At 29.0% G+C, this 16,228-nt stretch overlaps 1 protein-coding gene across 1 annotated transcript in view; it reads right to left on the bottom strand.

Annotated features, from left to right (window-relative positions):
- Positions 1 to 16,228, bottom strand: part of Papss (PAPS synthetase) — a 78,228-nt gene that overhangs the window by 6,701 nt on the left and 55,299 nt on the right. Inside the window, exons 2-11 of the mRNA XM_067285648.1 lie at positions 15,561 to 15,675; positions 9,979 to 10,214; positions 9,766 to 9,904; positions 9,564 to 9,682; positions 9,243 to 9,468; positions 8,968 to 9,173; positions 8,223 to 8,354; positions 4,278 to 4,407; positions 3,520 to 3,662; positions 3,321 to 3,446 (exon numbers count right to left, since the gene is read on the bottom strand). Of these exons, the coding sequence (XP_067141749.1) occupies positions 3,321 to 3,446; positions 3,520 to 3,662; positions 4,278 to 4,407; positions 8,223 to 8,354; positions 8,968 to 9,173; positions 9,243 to 9,468; positions 9,564 to 9,682; positions 9,766 to 9,904; positions 9,979 to 10,214; positions 15,561 to 15,675 (1,572 nt within the window). The remainder of the gene's footprint in view (positions 1 to 3,320; positions 3,447 to 3,519; positions 3,663 to 4,277; positions 4,408 to 8,222; positions 8,355 to 8,967; positions 9,174 to 9,242; positions 9,469 to 9,563; positions 9,683 to 9,765; positions 9,905 to 9,978; positions 10,215 to 15,560; positions 15,676 to 16,228) is intronic.

The following is a 16,228-nucleotide window of genomic DNA, read 5'->3' on the forward strand; positions in this document are numbered from 1 at the left end:
AATATTTGTTAGATTGTGATTCGGTTTCTCTATCAAGTGTTAGTAAAGTAATTGTTGAAATAGCTAATTTGCATAATATGAACTCTAAACCTAAGGACTATTTAAATATTAATAATTGGTTTGATCTGGATTGTCGCCTAATGATCCGTAACAGAAATAGAGCTTGGAGAGCGTTTAAGAAACGTGGTTTAGAATCGGATCGTAAATTATTTGTGTTATTTCGTAGTTTGGTTAAAAAGATTTGTGTAGCTAAGAAAAAAAAGTTCTTGTATACGGTTCAGAATTCGGATATCTTTCGTAAAAATAATAAATGGTTTTGGAATTTGTGTAAAATTAGAAATTATAATAGTAAAGTGAATATTTCTTTGGAGGAATGGTTTACTTATTTTTATTCCTTATATGGTTCTGCACTTCCGTATAGTGTAGATTTGTCTGTTTTCAATGAGTGTTTAAGTTGGTCTGATGAAATTTTGGATGTAGACATTATGGATTCCGAATTGAGCTATGTTTTAAGTAAAGTTAAGGTTGGTTCTGCGCCTGGGGTTGATGGTATACCTTCTGAATTTTGGAGAATGGATTGTGTTTTTCCGATACTGCTCAGAAGTTTTGATAGAATCTTGAGAACGGGGGCAGTCCCAAAAGACTGGGGCAGTGCTATTTTATGTCCGGTATATAAAAATGGCTCTAAAGTAATCCCTAGTAATTATAGAGGAATTTCACTGCTGAACTGTGTTTCAAAGATTTTTTGTAATATATTGTATCACAGGTTGGTTACTTGGTTAAATTTGAACAATATTTTATTTGAGAATCAGGCCGGTTTTCGTGAAAAATATTCTACGGTAGATAATATATTTATTCTGCATACCCTTATTTCTAAGACTTTAATGAGGAAAAGGCGAAAAGTATATGCATTCTTTGTTGATTTGTCCTCAGCTTTTGATACGGTGGATAGAAATTTAATGTGGAAAAAACTTTTGAAATATGGCATTAGTTTTAAATTTGTTTCTTTACTTACAGAATTATATAGTGAGTCTAATGTAAAGATTAAATGGGGTCGTCTTTGTTCTAGGTCTTTTTTTACTGCTACTGGGGTTAGACAGGGCTGTTTTAAGTCCGGTATTGTTTAGTATATATTTAAATGATTTAATTGAACAAATAACTAATTCTGACTATGAAGGTATAGAGGTGAATGGCATTGGTATCAAAATATTGGCTTACGCAGATGACATAGTCTTGATAGCCGACTCTGTTAGAGGTTTACAAGGATTTATTAATATTTTGGACAAATATCTTTTAGAAAATAACATGAGTTTGAATCTTATGAAATCTAAAGTTGTTGTTTTTCGTAACGGTGGTAAACTTGCTAAGTCGGACAAATGGTGGTTTAGAAACGATGTGATTCAGGTAGTTTCTCAATATAAATATTTGGGTGTTGTATTTAAATTTAACGGAAATTATAAATCCCATATTCAGATTGTGAAAAGGAATGCTTTTATTAAAACTGATAGAGTTATTCAGATGTGTAGGTCGGCTAAACTACGTAATTTAAAAGATTGTTTAAAGATTTTTAACTCAATTGTCACATCATCTTTGTTATATGCTGCCGAGGTTTGGGGTTATCAATCTGATGAGTTGGATCCGGTCCTGGCTAATTTTATTAAAAGATTATTTGGTTTGCCTCGTTGTACCCCAAGATATTTGATTTTTATGGAATGTTCGCTATTACCTTTTGTCTTTTACAATACTAAATAAGTGTTTGAATTGGATCTTTAGGACTATTGATTTGGATGAAAAGCGATGGAGTAGAACGTGTTTAGGTTATGTGTTAAATAAAAGGGATCTGCTGTGGTCCAAAGGTTTAAGGAAAATTTGTGCTGATAACGGTATTAATTTTGATGAATTGCTAAATAATTATCACTGTTGCGCTACTTTGAAATTAAATTACTTTGACAACTTTATCTTTGATTTAAATCGTCGTATTAATGTAAGTTCTTATAATGTTTGGTATAAGCACTTAAACAAATCTTTCTTCGACTGCTTGATTTATAACAATAATCTCTCTTTTAATATTTGCTCCACGATAATGCAAATCAGATGTAATTCCCTTAATTTTTTACAGAACCATCGCAGAGAAATTTGCATATATTGTCAGGGCGATCTGCCATTGGATGCTTTTCACGTGATAGCTAGATGTACAAACTTAGAAAAAATACGTGAAAGTATTTTTGGTATTCCTAGTATTCAGTTTGATAAGTTTTTGGCCCTCATTGGTAACGAATGTAATTTTGATTTAATTAATTTTGTTCAAAAAATTAAATTATTTTTTAGGTAATCTATTATTGTTGTATTGTTTCAGTGTACTTTTTGTACGAAGTTTGGCGTATATTTTGTGTTAATTTGCATATTAAAATATTTGATTTGACCGAAAGGTGGCATTCGCTTCTTTCCTTTAAAGTGTGTTCGTTGCAAGGGATTTTTGGGAGTCTATCCGCTGTTAGACGTGACTGCTTAACTCTTTTGCTTTTCTATTTTAGGTGGGTGTGATTACTTTTTTACTTATATAGTATTCTTTGTTCGGATAGTTCTCCCCACATTTGTTTTCTTTTTCTATATATATTTATATTTTGGTCAAATATATAATGTTATCGTTTTGTGTAATATATTTCTTTATTTTTTGTATATGTTCAGTTTCTCTGTAAAATTTATGTATTGTATTTGTATATTAGTTTTGTTGTAAATGTTATGTTTTGATTTTGTACTCCCGCATCATGGGTTCGTCCTAGTGTGACTAAAAAAAATAAATAAATAAATAAATAAATAAATAAATATTGTTTAAAAAATTATTACAAATTGTAATACATGTATGGGTGCATCCTAAAACAACATGAAACATTATGAATAGACAACTAAAGGTAGTCAGGGGGTAAAGCATCAATTATATAATTAAACTGACTATTATTACTATTAAAATTAAACTTTTTAAAATAAAGACTAATTTTAAATTACTACCATAAGACTAGTAGATCACTATAGTATCATAAGCAGCTTTATTTTACTTACTAAAAATTTAGACAGATTTTGTTTATAATTTTTAATTAGCTAATCAACGAAAAATTTAGCAAATTTATACTGTAAACATCTGATATTACCATAAAGAACCTGATTAAAAAAAATTTAAAACTCTCTAAATTAGTTTTATCCTAAATAATAACTTCTCATCAAAAAATACCCTTATTAATTTTAAGTATTATTCAAGTATTACTACTTTTATAAAAAATTTTATTTGAATAATTATAATAAATAATTTTTATGAAATTTACCTTAGCACCATGACTTGGTTCAAATAGATCTTTTTTAGTATCAGGATGAGGCATCCCAGCAGGATCTCTTCCAACAATATAAAAATTAGCTCCAGTTGCCATTCTAGCCTTTGCATGCCATTGTACCTAATAAATAAATTAATTTATGTTAAAAATTTATCAATTACTTTATTCTGTAAAAACTGGCAATTGTACTAACTTCTGTTGGTCCAGCATACATCATTGGTGAGGGAAATATAGCAAGTACAGTATTTTCGGGATCTAAAATTTTTTCTTCTAATACTGCTTGATGTTGTTCCATTCTTATAGAAAGAGGAACGTCGTCCTCTTTTGTCCAGCCACCTAAATTCAATAATTTATTAATTTAAGTCAACATTTTAAATAAAATTAAATTCAAGAGAATATAAAAAGCAATGGTAAGAAGTACAATAAATTCCTGCCTATAATTTGTAAAAGCAAAATTAATTTATTAAAGTTTTAATACAAAAATTCTAAAATATTTGTACAAACTTTTTAGATTGCTTTTTAATTATATTTTAATTTAAAATTCTAATAGTTCTTTATGATTAAAAAAAAAAAAAATAACAGATTTCTTTTCGTTCATTAAATTTGCACATTTCTAACTTTTTTAAATTTTCTAGTATGTATTCATTAACAATCTCTACAAGTCAAAACATAGACATAGCAAATAATGTATAGAGAAACAGTATAATCTTTTAATTGAGAATCGACTTTCAAATAATGTCCTCAAAAAAAAAAAAAATATTTTAGCCTCCTACTAGAGAATTAGTGTTTAACCTTCAATGCTTTAAAATTATAATCCAATTTTGTATTTGTTACTACGCAACAAATTTGACTTAATAATAACTTGAAATGTTTCTAAAGTTATCAGTACGAATTTTTAGTATACTGTTATTTTTAAAAGTTATTGATATTAAGTAACAGTAATTTAATTACCTAATGGATGAAGCAATAAAACTGGTTTTTTATAACCTCTTTCTAATAAACTTTCTCTAGTTTGCTGCATCAGTAATGCATGCCCATTATGGATAGGATTTCTTAATTGAAAAGCAAATACTGCATCTGCCTAAAATAATAAATTTAGTTTGTTTGTATCATTATAATAAATATTAATGATTAAAATATAGAATAACTTAAATGTCTGGAAATATTAAAACCAATAGTAACAAATGATATTTGGGAAATAGATAACTTTTAATCTAACAAATGTATGTTATTATATTTGCTAGATTAAATAAAACTACATTCAAAATTAAAAGTTTTCAAATATCATTGTAAGATAAGTAATGGAAATCAGATGATGCTTTTCTTGTTTTTTTTTAATGTTATTAAATAAGGACACAATGATAAAAGATACATTATTAACATATTGCATTTTAAACAACATACTATCATATTAATTCATACACAAATCAAAAATTTAAGCAATATATATGTTACAGTTAATCTAAATATATTGGTTATTGTGCATAATCACTGGTTATTTTACAAAATAATCCGTATTTGTGGTTAATGTGGTAAAATACATGTAATTAATTATTGTCACAAGTTATTCTAAATAACAACTTTTTCTGTTGAAATAATATATTATAAAGTACACAAGTCTTTTTTTGAAACAAAAGAAAAAAAAAAGTTGATGAAAAGTAATTTATTAGTTCACATAAGGTTTTCAAGCATTGCGTCATTCAATCAGTTTATTTTTTGAAGTATCACATTTTCACCAGAGTGATGTGCATATGTCATGCTATTAAGTGTATTAAAAAATAGAAAGATAGCTGATTTTTTTTTACAAGTTTGCAATATGTCTAATTTAGAAGTTTAATTATAATTTTTACAGTAGATTACGAGTACAAAATGTCTAAAATTACAAAGGAAAGAAAAAAGAAAGCCATTTTGTTAGAAACAAAAATAAAAATTTTGGACAGCCTTGCAAGTTATGAAGATTCAACATCTGTGGGCAAAAGCTTGAATGAAGCAACTGTCAGAACAATTAAGAGAAACCATAATTTCATATGAAAATCTATCATCTGCAGATCAAAACTTAAGCTCAAAAACATCATTGTATAGTAGAGATGCCATCTTAGAAAAAACAAAAATTTTTTTGGTGCTTTGGATTGAGGATTTGGTGCGAAAGAGGGTGACAATATTATAAAGCATAAGGCACTATGACTATAAAAACCTACTGGAATTGGAACCATCAAGAAGTCTTCAAGAAACTCAGTGTAAAAAAAAATTTTCTGTTAGTGAAGAAGGGCTGACAGAATTTTTCTTACAAAAATGTATTTCACAATATTAAAATTCAAGGGAAAATTGCATCTGCAGATGAAAACATTGCAAAAAGCTTACCAGAAAAATTAGCCAAAATAATAAGTGGGTGGCTACATTCCATTCCTGACCAGTTTTTGAATGATGACAAAACAGGTCCATACTGTTTGAAAATTTTTGTCACTTTTTTACATGGTATTTTGAATAAAATATCATTATTTATTTCATCTTACACAGTTTTTAATAACTTGCAAAGTACCTCCCATTTTACTATAAGAAATATATTATTTTTGACGATGGTCTTTTTACATGATTTTTTCAAAAACATATCTTCCATATAAAAAAAATGTTGGAGATACACAATATAGTGGAACCTCGCTTAACGAGCATACTTCGTTCCAGAGTCTTACTCGTAATGCTAAACACTCATTAAGCAAAACAATTTTTCCCATAGAAATTAATGTAAAATATGATAATGTGTTCCACATCGAAAAAATGCTCAAATATTTTTATGTATAACGTTTATTAAAAAAAAATTGTATACTAAACACTGTTAAGGAGCGTGAATCATCATCATCTTTTCTTCTAGTGCGGAATGAACCATCCTGGAATGAGAATTTGATTCGCAAAAGCAAAAAAAAAAAAAATATCGCAGCTAATATGTTTGATAAACACTCCAAACGATATGCCAAATTCTTGGGTTATGTAAAGGCTATAATTAAATATTAGAAATTAATTAATTTGACTAGAGGTAGGCAGTTATGTTTCCATCTCGTATTAAATTTAATAATTATAAATAGTTAATTTTTAATTCAGACATTTCTAAAATTTAATTTGGAATCGGTCATTAAATTTAATGACCCAAGAATTTGGCATATCGTTTGCACGTTTATTATATAACGGGCTATGGTTGTTGATGTTTATAAGTAATATGTGTGAACACAAGTTTGGAAAAATGTGTGATCACAAGCGACACTAAGATGCTAACGGAACGAGTGCTAAACACAGATTGATGGAGCATGCCACATGCACACAATTCAGGATTTCCCCTCTCCTCATCACTCGTTAAGTGAGGCAAATTTTTACAATTTGTTTTGCTTGTTATGCAAAATACTCGTTGTGCGAGGTGCTCATTAAGCAAGGTTTCACTGTATTTTTATTATCATCATTTTTAAATGGACAATCTCCTATTTGTTAGAACAAGGCAAACTGTCATGACATTTCGAATTAGAGTATTCCATGCCTCATGGAGCCAATTTTGTTGAAAGTCATTTTCTGTTGCAGTTGCATTTCTTGTACCCTTGAATGCATGTAATAGATGATTTTCTGGCACACTAGTGAAGAGACACAATAACAACAGGAACTTTCATTTTACAAGATGAAGTCTCTTGACAAATGACAAACGACAAACTGGTTCCTCGAATACTTTTGAGCCAATCTCAGATATCTTACCATCAGCATCTATCCGTGGATGACCCCTAGAATGTTCCTGGAGTCACCCCTTCCCTTGTTAACATCAAGAACTTGCAGTTTTTTCAGTGTCTCCAATCTTGCTCCCTTGGAAACTCTCTGCCAGACATTTGTCTAATATTCTTTGCCTGTGGCTGCAATGCTCCTCTGGCATTTTCTCTCTTTTTCTTTTTCTTCACTTTTACTTTTCAAACTTGCAGAAACATGAAATTTATCACTTTAACCAGAGCATGCTAGGTATTGTTCATAATAACAGGTTAATATGATTAATTTTACGAAAACATGAATAATTTATCATTCACCAATTGTTGATTGTTATGAGGAATACCCAGTGATTATGCATATTCACTGGATTTATCAATTTAATTGTAAGATATATATATTATATATTGGTGTAACTTCATGGGGTATCACTATGAGAATGAAAGAACATGAATATATGATCAAAAAGAAACTTTCATCTTCAGCCTTAGCCACTTTTACCAGATGTGAAGATGTATGTGTCAATCTAGAGGACAAAAGATTGCTACACAGGGCTTCTGATATACATACCTTAAATACTTGGAGTCAATTGAAATCTATAGGGTACTTAAAAGTGGAGTAGGAATTAATTTCAAAGAAACACACACACTGTCAGTGTGTGTGACAGTTTTCTCATATACATCTCATTAGGCTATGCATATACGAACTTACATAAATGAAAATTTAAACTTAGTTATTTATGTGAAAAATAATTTTAAACTAAATTTGTAATTTGTTCTTAAAACCTTGTTCAATTTTAATTTGTCCACTTTGTTCTGAGTTACATATACCTGAAGATGCCTTTATAAACAGATGAAAACATTAGTAAAAATGTGTTAATTTGAGATATGCTGGTTAGATATTTTTGTTTGTGTTTAAGTATAAGTTATAATTATACAATAAACTAAAGCCAAAATTATAAATTAACTTAATTCTAATCATTAAATTTAATAAAAAAAAGGCAACTTAATTGTATCTATAGTGAAATTACTTCATATCTACATGTTAACTAGCCAAGTTATGGGCTAATGAATCTGGCAGTATCATCTAATTAATTAATTTATAATTGTGGGCTTTAGATTTCTGAAACTTATAAATTAGAAATTTAAATAGCTTAAAACTTACTCCCATCTTTTTGAATTTGGATCTTAATTCATTTGGAGTCAGCCTATATTTATCAAGACCATCATTCCAATAGATACGTTCCAAGACTTCTAAGTCACCACCTACTAACCAATCACCACTTTCATATATCATCTAAGAAAAATTGTTAGCATTATTAAATGTAAAAATAAAAACATATTCTACATAAAATTATTATTCTATAATTAATGATTTAACTTTTTAATATTATATCGCTGCTTATAACTATTACTTTCATTTTTCTGGATGTTGGATTAAAGAAAAGATTAAATTCATGACTGAAAAAATTGAATTCTTACAGGATTGATTAAAAATTTCACAAAATTATTTCCTGTAAATCTGTTTAGAGTGAATCTTTCAAGTTACAGTTTGAGAAAGTTAAGAATTAGGCACAAAAATCATTGTCCATATTAAATTTTTCAGAATATATTCAATTTGAATAAAATACATTTTTCAGGTTGTTTCATTCAAACTGTGTCATATCAGTATATATTTTGAGATTGAAAATATGTTGGTAAGTCTAATTATTAAATTTATAGGGAAGTCTTCCTCATTAGTTAAAACTGTTTTAGCAAATAATATTAAAGTTTCAGACAAATCTACTCTAATTAATAATCAATCAAATAAAAGCTTATAAATTTTATTTTAAATTATGGTAGATTCTTAAATGTATAATTTCCATTTATGCAAGTACACTAAAAATAATAATAAAATTTAAAACTCAAACCTTAACATATGGATGACCTTTATTTGATGTTCCAAACTGTCTAGAACAACGTTCCTCTTTTCTATGTTCATAGAATTCAGGATTTCGCAAAATTGCATAACTTTTTCCATTGTAACGAAGAGTAAATGCAGAACTGTCTTCAAGTCTTTCTTTATCTTCTTTAGATAAAGCCAGTACTATAGGTATAGACTGGTTCACAACACCACCTATTAAGATTACGATAAAAAATGGTCATTCTCATGATATTATCTTCAGACAGCTATTTTTTTTTATACCTTCTAAAAGACAACCAAAATGTTGACTTTGCAAAAATTCTCTTTCTCTCATAAATCCACATAAAGGTGTGGCCCATCCTTCACTTAAAATTTGAACCCATTGCAAATCAACTTTTGTGATTTCTAATCCTCGAAGAGCATCGGCTTCCTTACGCGCTGAACTAACTCTATTTGGAGGTACAAATAACTCTTTCACAGTATCTAATACAGTTTCTGGAATAATTCCCTAGTTTAGAAATAATTTAATAATTGATGAGATTCAGATTATTATTATTATTATTATTAAATTAAATAATATAAATTATAATTTAACCAACGTACTCTATCTAATAACAATTTTATCACTTGCTGAACAGAATCATGAACAGTTAGTTCTCCTGCTTTGATTGTTAAATCAGGTTGAACTGGTTTCTCGTAAGCAGAGTCAATTCCAGTAAATCCTAATAAGCAAAATTAAATTTTAATATAAATAATTTAATTATATACTAACATTAAAAAATATGAGATATTTTATTATTAAAACCTTTGATTTCTCCAGCTCTAGCTCTTCTGTATAAACCTTTGACATCTCTTAATTCACACACTTCTAAAGGTGTATCTACAAAACATTCAAAAAATGAAAGACCAGATTCTTCGTGAGTTAGACGTGCTTGCATACGATCCTGCAATCAGATACCAAAAGAAAAAAATCAAAAACTTATATTTGTTACGTAAAACTTTTCAAATGATAATGCACCTTAGCAAATGGACTTATAAAACTACTCAGACAAACTACACCGCTGTCAGCAAATAATTTTGCAACTTCTGCCACACGTCTGATATTCTCTTCTCTGTCTTCGGGACTGAATCCTAAATTTTTGTTAAGACCTTGTCGAATATTATCTCCATCAAGTGCATATGCTGGAATTCCGAAAGAACACAAATAATCTTCTACACCAAACGAAATGGTAGTTTTTCCAGCACCAGAGAGCCCTAGTAATTAAAAATGAATCAAACATATTTAATAATGATTTATAAAATGTATATTTTGACATACATTTGTAAGATGTAATTAACTTAAACTAATTATCATAATATATAATAATTTTGTCAAAAATGTGACTTGAGCAAATCCAGTCTATGAAGTTCTTTTATAGCTCATTGACATAATGTTGAATAATTACAAATTAACATATCAACATTAATATAAACAAAAAAAAATACATTTTACAGTATATTCCATCTTAAACATTTTGAATGACTGAATTGCATTCAATACAATATTAATTTTTATAATTCCTCCGAGACTGCATAATGTTCAAAACACAAAAAAACTACTCAAACACCTTGTAAACATGCAGCCAAATAATTTTTATACAATTATTTGTCAGTCCAAGTGCAAAATCAACATCAATCTGTAAGAATCATAATCCATAAAGCACTACTTTAATGGAGAAGTCACAAAAATCATTACATAGAGTTTCAAGTTACTTTCAATCAGGCTGGTCACCAACAGGGATACATACTTATAGTGTTTAAATAATATAACAAGAGAGGAAATAAAAGATGACAAGAATATATCATATATCGTATATAAGCTGAAAAATTATAGATTCGAAAAAATAGTTTGAACTTCATATTAATTATTATTAAAGACAGAGATGATACAGAATTGAATTATGAAAGATGGAAAGATTCAATCCTACTGATTGAAGAGTTAAGGACCATGGAAAGAATGTGAGTTTTTCTAGGTTATGTAATACTTTGCATGACAATTTTTTCATCTTTAGTGGTTTTTTTTTTTTTTTAAATTTAGGTAGAACCTGATGTGTTAAGGTGAAGAAAGATTAATTTTTGATCTTAGAATTTGTCTACTCATAGAATTGGAATTTGACAGAGATTTGAATGATTCAGAGTTTTAAGATTTTCAGAATTCCAGTTGTGGTTTTTTGGTATAGTATTTAGTGACTAATAACCTCTAATGATGAGGTGGAAAGCATGAAATTATTCATGATTCCTTGTGTGATAAATTGTTATGCAAGATGTCCGTGTTTTGTGGATAGTCTGAATGTTAATTATGTACATATATTATTAAACAATTCTAAATTCTATTTCAGCTTCCTATATTTATAAACAAATACCAAAGATTAATTATACTCCAGTGATTTATGACAGACTAATTAAATGATTTCATGATAAGAAAATTTGAACTACACATAGGTAAAACATTTTTATAAGGAATTCAAATTACAGTGGACCCCCATATAACGCGCACGTTGGGCGGGAAACAACACTCGCGTTATAAGGTGAACCGCGTTATACCGAATGGCGTGGTGTAACGCGGTTCACCTCTTTACTTTAGCAATAATGTCAAGCTTTGCTTTCACACTGTAAGCTTTTCTTTTATTCAACAAGCATACAATAATTAAACACTATTCAAAATACATGCAGGAACTCAATACATACACAATTACTCAATATGCAGTAACAATAAAATGCACTACTCACTAACGCCGCACGGACCTGTATAAACGTGTTTGAGCTTATTGCCTGTGCTATAACCAAGTGTGCAGTATAGAGAGCAGCGCTATAACAAAGGTCTACTGTATCTAATCATTAAATAATTTAATTAGCTGAAAATTTATTTTCATTATTTTTAGTGTCAATAATATAGTGATGAATTTTGGCCATTTCTAAGAATTTTGCCAGATGGAACTACTGTAGAGCATCGATTATCCGACTTAATTGAAGACTGTGGTTGGTCGGATAACTGAAAAGTTGGATGACCGAAAAGTATGAAAAAAATACATTATTAGTATAGTGTATTATTAGGCCTGGTTTAAATACTAGCCTCCCTTTCATGGTCAAGCCAGTGCTGCCAGCTAAAACATGCAAAAATTTAACAGAAATAATATTAAAGTAGCCAATACATAACCAAATATTGTAGCGCCACATCACAAGCGGACATTTGAATTTGCCAACTAGAACGCGGTCGGTTAACCAATAAGTCGGTTAATCGGGGGTCGGATAATCGATGCTCTACTGTAATTGCTTTTGTCTAACTAATATAAAGAAGGTGAAAATGTTTCATCTTAAAATGTTTTGCTACAATTGTTTAACTTTTATTTTTGAAAAAATAGGACATCAAATTAATTTTACTGCCAAACAATCTGCCAGATTATCTATCAGGTTATATTAAGACTAATAACTAATTAGATACAAAGTAATTTGTATCTTTATAAATTTATTAAGTTTATCAAGAGATGGCAGCTTAACTGCCTATCTCTAGCATATGTATTCTACCACTAGAGGACTCTATAACTGTTTTACATTGGATGGTGGACAGTAGCCTACAATAAAAGGTCAGTTCTGCCGAAGATTTGTTATTGCCTCTGAATAGTGTGTGAAGGGACTGAAGGAGAAAGACTCATGTAAATGTATAGTCTTACAAGAAATTATATTTCTTTCTTAATTGTGAATTCGTCTCGGCAAATATTTAATGCTATTGTATATTCAAATATAAATTGCTATATGCGTATTCCCAATGGAAGCGCTATAGTGTCTAATATGGACAGCTTCCACAGTGAAAATATTTGAATGGTGTAAAGCATTTGTGTGTGTGCTTTACAGAGCACCAACCTCTGGCGGTTTAGCTCGTGGATGCTACACACCAAATATCGTATAATGCTTCCAATGATTCTACCAATTAGCCACTCATAGAGAGCTTTTTGTCTAAGTGCATTTGTTTTAAGATTTACAAAGTAAAGAATATTCAAAATTATTTTTATGTACATATCTTTACAAAGCTATATTTAATTATAATTATATTGAGAGATTTTCAGACATAAAATCTTTAGAATTTTTATCACTTCTAGATGTTAATAATTTTAAATATTATGAAAAACTTTTTTCCGAAGCGAGTTTCAATTCTATAAATTAAGTAAATTTTAGGGGAAATTTTTTGATTTATCTAAATTACATAGTGAATTGCAGTATTTATATTCATGTCCAGACTATATTGGCAAGTCACTCTTAGACATAAAGAATATTATAATTAATGACAATCTGAACAAAGATGTACTAAAAGAATTATATGATTTAATATCATTAATTTTTACGGTACCATCTATGAGTGCATCTATTGAGCACAGTTTTTCAACCATGAAGCAAATTCATACACTTGCAAAGAACACTCAGTCAGAGGAAATATTGTCTTCACTAGTGTTGCTTTCAATAGAAAAAGAGTTTTTAAATACTTAGATGGAATCAATGACAAGCGATTTTTATGATAAAGTAACTAACGACTTTGCAGAGAAAAATTGCTGAATAGAGTTAGTTTATAAAAAATAATAAAAACAGATTCTTATACAGTAGAGCATTGATTATCCGACCCCCCATTAACCGACTTATCGGTTAACCGACCGTGTTCTAGTCGGCAAATTCAAATGTCCCGTAGTGATGTGGCGCTACAATATTTGGTTATGTCTTGGCTACTTTAATATTATTTTTGTTAAATTTTTGCATGTTTTAGCTGGCAGCACTGGCTCGACCATGAAAGGGAGGATAGTATTTAAACCAGGCCTAATGCACTACACTAATAATGTATTTTTTCATACTTTTCGGTTATCTGACTTTTCAGTTAACCCCAGTCCCCAATTAAGTCGGATAATCGATGCTCTACTGTATCTTTGTTTCATGTCAGTTATCTATTTTACAATTAAAATAAATAAACTGTTTATTTTTGTCATTTCCAGTATTTGTTTAAAATTTTTATGGAAACACAGCTTCCCTATCATCAAATATCACCACACACAACTGTATGACATATTCCTATTTTTCATAAATAAAAGTTAACAAACAGTTGTAGCAAAACATTTTGAGGTAAAACATTTCTACTTTATATTAGCAAGACAAAAGCAACCTTTTCCATCTGGTAAAATTCTTAAAACTGGCCAAAATTCACTACTATATTACTGACACTAAGAATAATAAAAATAAATTTCTAACAACCATTATTCTCACAGACAATATAAGAGTAATGTAGTAATTACATAGTAATTATCAAATAATAATAATAAAACTTTAACTTAATGTTAATTTATAAAGTAGAAACAATATAATCAAAATAGAATAGTATGCTATCAAATAGTTGCATCACTAATAAGATATCAATATAAAATATAATAAATTGAATAATATAATGAACAGATTGTTTGGCAATATGAATATACTGGGTTGTTTATTATGTATATATTATTAACTACTTTTTTTTTACTTAAAGCTCTATATTACATAATATTTTCCCCTCAAATAATACACACTATTTTTTAATTGTTTGTTACTCCTAGGAAACAAGCACTTCTAGGCAGCGTGTTCTCTGACAGTGGCAGCTTGTGGCTGTCTAATGCGAGGTTAACAACCACTACTTTATATAACAAACTATATATACAGTACTTAATATATTGCATTCATAAAATAATTCTTTATTTAATTAAAATTAATTAATTCACGATGCGAAATTTCTGACATTTTCACATTAATGTTTACAGGTCACAGAGTGTTTTTCACCTCTGCTCTGACCTAGTAACTAAATTCCTGCTATGCAGCCACACTGTTTGTGACAGTACTGCTAAACAGTACAGGACTGTATTAAGCAATTCATTGTATCATGAGACACAGTGGTCAAACAAATGGGACTGTTCTCTTAGTGGGAGATAACATAGCACTGCTTAACAGTATTGTCTGCAGAAGGGTGCAAGGCATGCAAATACCCTAACGGAATCATTTTTTTCACATACTGTTTTCATGAAATTTTAACTGTGTATAATAATTTATATATTACTATATAATAAAAATTATGATGTTTTGTGATTATATTTTTCTTTAAAATGTTGCAGTTCTGCAGTACTTATGACAAGCCACTCCTGATGAAAAGTCACTTATGTTCCAATCCTGCAAGTTACAATAATAATTATAATTTAAAATTTGGTTGTTGTTATGCAAACAATTCTGTTTTAATAAGGTTATAATGTGCAGTTAGTATCAAAAAAGTCTTCCATTTTCAAGATTCCAGCTAAAAATAGTATTTTATGCAACAAACAATTACATTGTGGATTCATTTTCCATTTTGTAGAAGTTCTATTTTAGACAGTTTTACTGTGTTTTGAATTCTTGAAAAAGAATTTATATGCATATACAAACATCTCGAAACCCGATATATTATTAATAAGCCAAACAACTATCGGATTACATCGGGTAAAATTTATATCTACAGTACATATTTAACAATTTTTATAACAATTTTTGTGTGTTTGCATAAGCATAATTTAAAAAAGTTACCTGTAAACCATATAGTGCATCCTCTAAAACCACCCCTCTGGCCCATAATCTGCCCTCTCTTGTCTCTTGAGACATGATGTGCTTGATAGGTGACATTTGTGGCCTTCTGCTGACTCTAAAAATTAATAAATATAGAAGTATAGCATTAACAATATATATTGAAAAAGATTTAATTTTCTCTTTTGTAATTAGAAATTGTAATTATCCTATAAAAAAAAGTCTATGCAATAAGTATAAAATGTGGTAATGTTTGCTATCAGAAAAACTTTACACTTTCAGATACTACATTCCTTTTTGGAAAAATTGACTTTTAACCAGTGGCGTAGTGTAGTGGGGGCGGCCCACCCCGAGCGGCACTTTTAGGGGGTGGCAAAATTTCACAATAAATAATAATAATATCTTGTAAAAATTTGAACCATTTCATTTTATATTTTTTATGCACCTATGATTTGGACCGATAGAAATGAGCACAGAATTTTTCATTACTTATACCTGACACCCACACTATGCCACTGCTTTTAACTTTTTTACTAAATAAATATTTTTTAGGTTCAATCATGAATCAATTTGGTTTTCTTTTCTTAACAATATCAAATTCTGAAACAAAATCATGACAAATGACTTAAAAAGGAAATAATACTTTTTTAATTTAAAATATGCACTATGAA

This window comes from Centruroides vittatus, unplaced genomic scaffold (genome assembly GCF_030686945.1).
Source record: "Centruroides vittatus isolate TY-2023 unplaced genomic scaffold, ASM3068694v2 scaffold_2802, whole genome shotgun sequence".
Classification (NCBI taxonomy): domain Eukaryota; kingdom Metazoa; phylum Arthropoda; class Arachnida; order Scorpiones; family Buthidae; genus Centruroides; species Centruroides vittatus.